Source organism: Brachycentrus maculatus, unplaced genomic scaffold, assembly GCF_059751285.1.
Source record: "Brachycentrus maculatus isolate JH-2025_06_01 unplaced genomic scaffold, ASM5975128v1 h1tg000097l, whole genome shotgun sequence".
NCBI classification, from domain to species: domain Eukaryota; kingdom Metazoa; phylum Arthropoda; class Insecta; order Trichoptera; family Brachycentridae; genus Brachycentrus; species Brachycentrus maculatus.
In genome coordinates, this window is record NW_028280851.1 from 1,270,197 (window position 1) to 1,281,025 (window position 10,829).

The 10,829-nt window shown below is 30.8% G+C and overlaps 1 protein-coding gene across 1 annotated transcript; it reads right to left on the reverse strand.

The window, feature by feature from the left end:
- Positions 1 to 6,522: 6,522 nt before the first annotated feature.
- SelT (selenoprotein T) lies at positions 6,523 to 9,317 on the reverse strand. The gene is made up of 3 exons (XM_088258522.1): positions 9,128 to 9,317; positions 8,343 to 8,472; positions 6,523 to 7,051 (listed from the first exon to the last, which is right to left on the reverse strand). Exons 1-3 carry the CDS (start codon positions 9,268 to 9,270, stop codon positions 6,728 to 6,730), a joined length of 597 nt encoding a protein of 198 aa, XP_088114648.1. The 5' UTR covers positions 9,271 to 9,317; the 3' UTR covers positions 6,523 to 6,727.
- Between the last annotated feature and the right edge of the window lie 1,512 nt (positions 9,318 to 10,829).

Sequence of the window (10,829 nt, forward strand, 5' to 3'; positions counted from 1 at the left end):
CTACGTTCAACTAAATGGGATTTTATCAACAATTGGTTATTGCCCATTTGATTCCTCACATCGCTCACCAAATTTTCCCAAAGTCAGTATTGCCCACTAGGATTCCCTCGTCACCCACGAGTGGGCAATATTGTCCATTTTAGAAATTGATTTAGATGCTACTCCATTTTAGTTTAAGAATCAACAATATTGTATTTAAGGTATTGTTTTCTGTTTGAATGTGCTGCCAGATGGCAACAAAAAAAAACAGAAATATTTTTTTATTTTTATTTTACAGTTATTTTTTGTGTCCTAACTTCAACAAGGGAAGGGATGTTAACAAGACAGGACATAAATAAAACTTGTGATTTAAAATGCTAGGCTGTAACAATTCTCATTTAACTGTGGTTATTTTTTATTCATATAAGATTGCACTTTAGTTTTGGTAGGATTAAATATGTCATTTTTAAGACCTTATTTATTTTTAATATCACTAGTTGGCATGTATATAGTATTTATATAAAAATGTAAAAGTTTAAACTTTTTATTGTATACTTTGAATTCAATGTGAAATTATGAGCTTAACAAATCTTTAAATAATTATCTGAACTTATTTTTATGGCAAAATTTTGTTACATTCCAATTGTAGAGTATTGATCTGGGTTCTTAGTTTTATAAATTCAGAATGTATGAGTATAGAAAAATTATAACTATAATTTAATTTTTTATATATGTATTTACACAAAATTATTCTTTATGTTATTCAAAAAGTGAAAATATTTGATCTCTTAATATTTTTATCACCTGTCACCCCGATGGCTTGCATTTTTTAAAAATAATATTAGATAATAGGTCTCATAATTTTTTCATTTGTTTGTCCGCCTCCGTAGTGTAATGGTCAGCACGCTCGGCTACCGTTCTGGAGGTCCCGAGTTCGATTTCCAAGGGGGGTAAAATAAATATAAGTGATTTTTTCACTGTAATATTTATTCAATATTACCATGGACTGGTACCTGAATCGGAGGGCTGATCACCTTTCCTTCATGTGTAAACGATCAAGATAACACTGCGTTTATATGACACAGTGCCCTATGCACCATGGGGGTGCGGATAAGGGGTAATTTTTTTATTTTTATTTTTTCAAGTCACAATACAATACTTCTTGATATCAAACTTTTTTGATTTTACAAAGTTATGTGCCATTTCCATTCTACAATCATATAATAATAATTACCAATGAATACATACCACATACATATAGTTCGACAGGCTTTAAGTTTTTTTAAAAACAATTAATGCCAATGAAAGAGCATCATTTTTGCTCATATGTGTTGAGTATTTTGGTGCAGGATTTTAATATGAAACTTCATTTTAACTGTTTATTATATAAGGTTTAACTATACACCTGTAGCTGGCACATAGTCTGTCACCTTCAATAATGGCCACTGCACAGTTGACACACAGTTTGTGCACCACACGGTGTAGTACCCGAGGTTTTGCCTCAATTTCTCTGGACCGAGTATTGGTATTGTAATGACTTTCATACTTGTGACATCTGTGAAAAAAATCTATGATTGTTACAGTTACATGATTAAACTGGGCTACGTTGATCAGACTATATAGAATATTGTGATAGTAACTTGACTGTTTGTGTTGGAGAGTGAGAGAGACGTATTGTAAAAATGTTTGTTTGGAGTGTTTACATATTATGTATATCGCATGTGTCATCTTGTTTAAACCTTAAAAGGATATATCTATGTGATTTTGAATTTAATTTCACATCTTTTATTATAACAATATCTATGTTGAACAATATCTCATTGGATATTGATCTGTTCCATGTGTCTGAAGGAGTTTTCCGAAGCGGGATTCTTCTACACCTTTAGCAATAGTTCTTGCATATTTTCGATTTTTGTAAGTATTTTAATGTATATGTTAATTGAAAATAAATTAATTGAAATTGAACAAATCAATGGTTCTCAAAAATATGAAAGTTTAAAATAATATATAAAAGATGTCATGTTTGTGCCGCATGGTTTCTTGTCTCAACTGGTTCAAAACAGGTGATCAGGTTAATATAGGAAACAAAGTTTACTGCATTATAGTTTTAGTTAATTTTTTTATTAAATTGCTATAAATGGCATGGTTATCAATGTTTTTCTATTGTTGGTATTATAACAATAATAAAGTAATGTTTATCCGTCCATTTCAACTGTTACAATTACATTTGTTATCACTTTGTAATGTGTTTAGTAAAATACATATTGTATTATGATAAATACAGACATTTACTTTCATATACCATAATATGTATATGGAGTATTCTTTGAAACTTTACAGCTATTAACATTTTTTAAAGAATAGGGTTGTAGCAATTATATCAACTTGCCTTTCTTATGTCAACATATGTATTAATTTTTAAATGTACAAATTATTATGTAAAAATATATACATTCTATAAATATGAATTCATATTATGTATTAGTACTATATAATACACAATATTATTTTACTACATAACTGTTTTGCTAAAAATTCATGTTCTATTAATTTTTCATACACAAAATGTTGAGTTGTGTAAAATATAGTAAGCATAAAAGTTCTAAAATATGGGATGTGATTGCATTTCTTCAGTTTGTAAGATTGATTTTCAATTCACACTGTCAGCACTGAGGCCCACCCATTTTAACATCAAGCTGATCCAAACTTACCCAATCACACACTTGGTATCAATATCGCCACAATACATTGAGATAATGGTGAAATGCCGCACGCAGTCCGATGGTTGCGTACATTTAGCGAGGCTGGCGTGGTTCTGATGGTCATATACGGTCAACACTGACAGTCTGTGTGACTGGAAAATCAGCCTAAGGATTTTAAAACCAAACGGTGTGAATGTGCAGTAAAAATATCTAAAAATAATATTAAATTCTTGCCAATGGGGTTGTCCATGAAGAGAGACTTTGGTACATAAAAACTTTATTATTTTAAATTATATGTTTGTATTGTAGTAGTTGATTTCCTAGGAAAATTATAGTATTATTTGGATTAAATTAATAGGGTCTTTTCACATGTTTGTTATTTAAAAAAAAATGGTAATTGAATTTTCTAATAAAAATATGTATTAAAATACCTACAAAATGCCATTTTCACAATATGTGATCTGGCAGTAGTATATTTTTGACATTTTACAGATAATGTTGGCATGTTTGTTTGCTACGTCATAATTATATAGCCTAATGACAAGCTGTGATTTATTTTTTTTAAAGGGAAAATTATAAATTCAATATTCAATACATTGAAAACATTATTTCTGGTTTATGAAGAGGCCTTATTCATTGTACACATGTAGTTTTAAAAATAAATACATACTTCGCTGTATAACGTTTAAATATTACTGATATAATAATTTTACTTCTTAATATTTTACTGGTGCATATTTTCTAGGAAAAAACAATCGAGGAGGCACTGAATACAAATTTTTCACCTGTGTACTGTTTTTAATGAATTTTGACCAATAGAATTATTATAAAATACTTATGTAAACACCTGTGATATAAATAAATGTATCTCAAACCTAAATCTTTTATTTCTTAATTAAGTATTGCGTAAATATTTAAAGAAAGTTAAATGAAGTAAATAGCAAAATGAGGTAAATAAGAAAAAGTCCGCCTCCGTGGTGTAATGGTTAGTGTGTTTAGCTACTGTGCTGGTGGTACCGAGTTCCATTCCCAGGGGGGAGGGTGAAAATAAATATTAGTGATTTACACTCTAATAGTATTTATTTAATATTACCCTGAACTGGTCCCTGAAGCGCAGGAGTAAGTACCTTGCCTTCATGTAGCGTTCAAGATAACACTGTGTCAATACGATGCAGTGCCATATGCACCATCAGGTGCGGATAAGGGTTAAAAGAAGAATATATATTTTTTTAAGTTGGGGAGTTATGGTAGATTTAAGAAAAACGATATTATAAAATATAAAATGATGTTGAGTGCTTAGAAATTCAGTATATGTATTTAAATTTTATGTTTAATCGTATACCAAGTTAACATTTTTTATCGACACACGTCTCACAATAAGTGTAATTGGTAATACTAATGTTATAAGTTAATATTAATTTTTGTGGGTACCATGGGCACCCACCACTACTCTTCTTCAAGTAGCACCATTGTTCATTATGCTAAATTACAGTACTTTTAAATTGAACATGCTACACGATACCTGAAATTCCAAAATATAATTTTTTATGGGAAAGAGGGAGTGAAAATAAACAATAGTAAGTAAATAAAAGACCCACTGACAGATATTCAAAATAAACATATTTATTTGCAGTTTATCACAATTTTATACATTCAACATTACAAATGACATGACTAAAAGAAACCCATAACATCCAAACTTTCTTTTACAAAATTCTAATGCAATAAGCTTTGCAAGAATTGTTCCACAAACACAGACTTACAAATAAGTTATGTACATTTTGAACATTAAATAAAAATATTTAACAAAGTACTAAAGAACGGATGCTGACCATTCAGAAAAAGGGACAAGTGTATTCTAATTTTGTGTATTTTCAAATAAGCAAGATGTTTGAAAGTCGATGTGGTGTCGTGTTATACAATTCCATGTAAATATTGCATAATATTTACATGAACTTTCTTCAAAAATAGAAAAATAAAATGCAATTTACAAGCCTGCATACCAGCTTCAATAGCTTGGGAAATCATTTTACATATTACAATATGTAAAAACCTTTAAATGCGAAAATTACTTTTAAAAAACTCAAAATAAAGATACTGCACATACATAAAAAAATATTTTAAATTTCACAATTTGTGTAAAGATGAAAACATAATGATATTAAATTGGTGGATTAAAATATCTTATACAATAAATAGATCCAAAATACACTCTTATAATTTACATATGCTTGGAGATATTATTTAATAATATAATTTTAAACACAAAAATTACCTCTGTTAAGTTCTAACCATGTTTTAAATACATTTATCATTGTCACTAAAAAAAATCAAATGGAACTGGAGGCATATCAGTTCTTTATAAATAAAAAAATACATACCGATAAATATAAATACATACATATACAAGAATAGTCTTAGCAACAAAATTATAATTATACGTACACATCGTTGACCTAATTAAACCTGTTGAATTAAAAATAAGACATATTTTTGGACTCTTTAAATTATGTATTACGTTTTTAATTTTTCCTGTGAAGCTAGCCCGTTGAATTCACAGATTTACAGATCAAGTCGACGATATGCAGAAATATTTATATTTGTTCGATGCACTTTTTTTGTCAATCATGGGTAGAACTCTTAAGTGAAGAATCCCAGATTTGTGAACAAGGATTTACACTCACTAAAAATATTGTGAATACATAATTGTGATACAAATAAGAAACCTATCATTGTTAGGTGTCTAAGGGTGGTGACTGACCGGAGCCATTTCATCATAATGTAACACGTTACGATGCGAGCATTCAGGCAGTCAGTACAGCGAGCCGAGCGCTTCATCCATAGTTTCGGATGCTCGCTGATGTTTTCCGCGAGCGGCGTTACGACGTAACATTACAACGAAATGCTCCGGCCAGTCGCCACCCTAAAACGTTACTCAAAATCAAACTGAATGTATTTTTTATTTTTATATTATAGGGAATGATTTACACACATAGAATGAATTGAGCGGTCTATTATTCCTAACAGAATTTCTAGCAGTACTTTGAAATCAACAAATTTTGTAACATCGAGACTAGCTACGTATTAACATTTAAGCTGATAAGAAGATTATTTTTACAATGCAATTTACAAAGTCTTAAAGAATATCAAATTTCTACCCTATTTCAATGGATCTAGAATAAAATGGTCTAAAACAGAATATGTTGTTCGCTACGTTAAAATCTATCTCTTATAATTCAGTTCTATCATAGATTCTTTTAACTTCATATAACTATTTACGTGTGGAAAAAATATGAAACTTTACAATGTTTAGTACCCACTAAAATATATTTGCTGAAAACATTATTTTAAACATAAAAAAAGACATAACAGGTGTTTACCTGTAAAAATTACTTCAGTTTACAACTTAATTGGTAAAAACTGACGAAAAAAAACACTTGTATTATCTATAAAAAAAGTACAAAACAGTAGATTTAAAGTGACAAATTATTAAAAATAATTATAGATTTAACGAAATGTGTATTACAGTAAACTCACTAACATTATGTTGTTTTATTGTAACCATTATCATTTAACTTTCCAATAGAAAAGAATACTTTTTGATGAAATTGAATTAAAATTGAATTTTCATTCACAATAGTTGGGTAGACGCTTGACTGCGAAACAGGCCTCGTGGGTTTGATTGCCGCCAAATGCAAATTAATCTAAGATTTATTTTCAATTGGTCTGGATATTTGTGATATATTTTCACATTTACCTTCCCTATCCTTACTATCCTGTCTGCAGACAAGCCTCTAAAATAGAGGCTTTGCGGGGTATTACTTGAAATTTAAAAAAAAAATTAACATAAAGTCATTAAGAGTAACAGTTTGATCAGGTTTTGAACTAATGAAAATAATAAACAAATATTGTAGATAAAGAAAATGTAAGTAATGAGAAGATCTTGTTTAATTTTGAATTATTAATAAATGAGTTTACCGCGTTATAAATGATAAAGACTATTACTTCCACTAATCATCATAATTGCTCGATGGGTGGAGACTGGATTATTTAACAAAGCCGGATTTCACCGCCTCATCGATGCTGAAAAGTCGCTGCGTATTATCGATGATTTGGAACAGTTCCGGAGGTTGCGGGATCCGTCCCGTGTCTAGTTTGGACCAGACGGGCATGTCGTTAAGGTAGATTTCGAAGGCCCCCGAGGACACGAGCTGCCCTTCTATGGTGTTGCACAGGAAGTACAGCATCATGCAGGAGTACAGCTTGTTGTCGATACACCATTGCCACCACGGGGGCTGGGGCTTGTTCAGCATCGTGAAGATGTTCAGCCCGCTCATGACGCAGACGATCAGCAACATTTTGGTGACTCCCTGGAACGAAAAGATAGCAACAATGTGATATCTTGTTTTTTAAAGGAATAACCAGCAACGCCTCTTTTTTAGAGACCTATCTGCAGGTAGGATAGAGAAATTGAACAAAACTTTTTCACATGTTGAAGACTTACTGTATAAAGGCATCAGGGCTGTATTTTTAAAAACCTATAAATAGTCTACTTTTATTCAACACTCTCCTTATTATTCATGAAAGAGTGTTATATAACCATAACACAAAGTTTACAATGCTTTTAATATACAAAATGTACTTTTTTTCACTCCACATTAAGAAATGGGTCTTTTCTCAACTATTGTTGAACGAGTTATAGGGTGTGCAAATTTAACATTTCGTTTTACATATTATATACATGTCTTACATTTGTATGATCTGAATTTAAATGTAAGCATAAAATAACTACTAGGAATTTTATTCAGAGATATTTATCACAGAGCATATTTGTTTTGTGATAAATAATTCTGAAGAAAACACAAGGACCACATCTTGTAAGTAAGACTAAGCGTGACATTGTCGGTAATTTATTACTTAGCATTAGCACTGCACTGTTTTCTAAGTTTTATTGCACAGGAGTATATTTATTGCTTAGAATTTTAAACACAATGCCTTGATTGTTTATAAACAATTCGTGGCTACATATTGCGATAACTCAACTAGTATATAACACTGCTAAACTAAGAATATATTAGAAATAAATCTTATTAGAGAACATTTTATAATTTATATTTGAAGCACTAACTTTGTGATTTTCCATTTTTTAGTTTAAATGACTATATCTTCCGAACTACACATTTTCTGAATTTTCATGTTTTTTCTTTTTCGGTCTCTTAAGGCCTTTCTTGCAATAAAAGAATTCATGGAGCACCCGGCTGCACTGACAGCCGGTATCACTTATTTTTTAAAGAACATATATGGGATTTTTTCTTGTTTTTAAAAATATATATTGAAAAAATATTTTTATATATTTGTTTCAACTCCTTACTTTTCAATAATTTTTTTCTTTTCAAAATAATATATTTATTTTGAAGAAAAACTTATTTTTTAATACGAAAACGTGTTTTCAGAAATAAAATAAATTACGTCAAATGTTACCTTGGTTTAAAGAAAATTAAGTTGCGATTTAACGTATGTCGGGCCTTAACGCATTATTATAAGCGTTATAAGAATACAGTTTTTATATCTCTTTTTTATCACCCCATACTACTATAATTTTTCGGTTTTAACGAAATGGTTAAGTAATTTAATAAAATAAAACAGTTATGAAATACTCACAATAAATCTCGACAGGTACATGTTGATTCCCGGGGGATCATAATTAGATCCGTGAACTGTGATTTCGGGGTATTTTTGTTGAATAATGCCGGCATAGTCATCAAACACTTTCCGATAGCCACAGGAGTAACTAAAGATAAACAAATCATTTTTATTTATTGATTTGGCGTTTAATTTGTAGAACTCCATTTTAATTTATGTATTAATTTTAAATCAAACACAGATTTTTTGAGTCTACTAACTTAGTAGACTCAAAAAATAAACAAATCACATTAGGTTCGAATTACAATTAACCAATGAAATCAGTTTGAAACAGAGCAAATCCAATTACTTATTCCTGTTCAATGTGACACAAATCAATGGCGGAATTATTAGACAGGATTAAGCCGGATTTAGTCGATAAAAAATTTCAACATTCATTTGGGGTATTTTGACACGTTTCGACTGTTTAACATTGACATGGCGAATATTCTTATCAAACATTTGCAATAACAAATATGCACGCTACTTATAATTTTAAGAGCTCTTCTGAACTACGGGACACGAACTTGACTTGGGAGGATGCAAAGGATCTGGCAGCCGACAGAAGAGCCCTAATCAGTTTGTAGACTATATGTAGCGAAAACTGATTTAAGTTTTAAAAAAATATTACAAAACTGTCTGACAGCCCCTACAAGGAAAAAATTAACAGTGCGCTGTAATAATTCATATAACCATGAATAATTTACGAAAAATGCATAAGTCAATAAAAATGCAAGTAGATAACGCAACAAGGTGCCGCTTACCAGTAAAGAATATTCATAGTCAATCCGCCAACTCTGAGAGGAATATCATTCTCCACATAGTTGTCACCCGCAACATTAGCAGAACTTATAATAAATAGAAGAAAAACGCTGATAAAAACCAACGGACTGTTAATTCTCGACATGACTGCGACTTTGGACCAGACTCGGCAACACAGACCACAGACTAACTATTTTATATAAAGACCGCCAACTACCTCGATTTTTTATGGCTGGAAGTGATATTCGCCAGCGGCCGGAAGTGACGTAAACGGCTAGAAGTACTAAGCTCCCGGCTGGGCGTGACTTCGCCGCGGCTGAATGTCAAATCCACCCGCCGAAATATTTATCATTCATTTTTCACGTTAAATGGTATTTATATTGAAATTTGTTGTTTAACATATTTTCAAAATTATAATATTAATATTACAAAGAAGATATTTCAATATCTAAATTTATTTATTTCAGTGTAAACAAAAATAGAAAGGTCACGGCTAAAACGCGACATTTATAAAAAGAGTTCAGGCGATCAATAATGGTTACTCAACTCAGCCTTACAATGGTAAATGGTAATGGTAACTTTTTTGAAATTATTATCTCAAACTATGTATAAATATAAGGCTTTTCAACAAAAACAAAAACGTTAGAATTTTCAAATTACTATATTATATTTAAAATTCTAGAAAATACAATATATTAATAGATTTATATTATCCACTGACACTTCGTGATGGAATTGCATTATTAATTTATTATTAGATTAAAACCAATATTTTTAGCTTTTCCACTTTTTTATTTGACCAGCGACCGGGTTCCGTCGTTACCGACATCACCAGTCTGATGATGTCGGTAACGACGGAACCCGGTCGCTGGTCAAATAAAAAAGTGGAAAAGCTAAAAATATTGGTCTAAATCTAATAATAAATTACAATATTTTAAAAGGGCGGAAGGAGTGCCCACCACTTTCTGAAGTTATGTTTCTTAACGGGGGTGCCAGCGCCCCTTTGTGGGCGTTTTGGAAGTCTGGCTAGGCGTTTTTAAATTTTTTGCATTTGGAGGGTGCTGCAGAAGTTCAAGGGAGCGTTGTGTAAAGTAAGAAAAACTACACTTTCATTGGCAAAATTTAACTTTAACTTTGGCATAATACTCAATATTATGAAGTTCTTCATAGACGGATTTCTATTTTTCTATCGATAATTGTCTATAACCATAGTCTGTCTATATTTATTTGAAATATTTGAACAACTTGTTGGTATCTCGTATTTTTCATTCCCGTTTTGGTGTTTTTGTTAGTGATTAGTGTGTCTCGTCATTTTCTGGTCGTTTTTTGAACAATCTGACGTTTACGAGTCGACCCCCCCTGACACAGACTAACTATTTTATATCTCGGCAACTGACAGTTGCTGTAGTTGCATAGAGAACAGCACAAGAATAGAACTGGATTAAAATCGTAATTGGTAGTGGTGACTACATACAAAACGTAAAATTCAAATGATCGAAACATCCATTTTTTTATTTATTTTATTAATTTTTTTAAATATTCTATACTACAGTTTTCCCCCATATAATGATTTCTACCGTACCGTTTTGAAGGTCACAAATTTAATTACTGGGAAAATTAATACAAGTGATTTAAAAAAAAAAATCAACCATTTCATTTCGTTTCTTTAAATCATTTCAACCCTAAACGCGTTAACTACGCAGT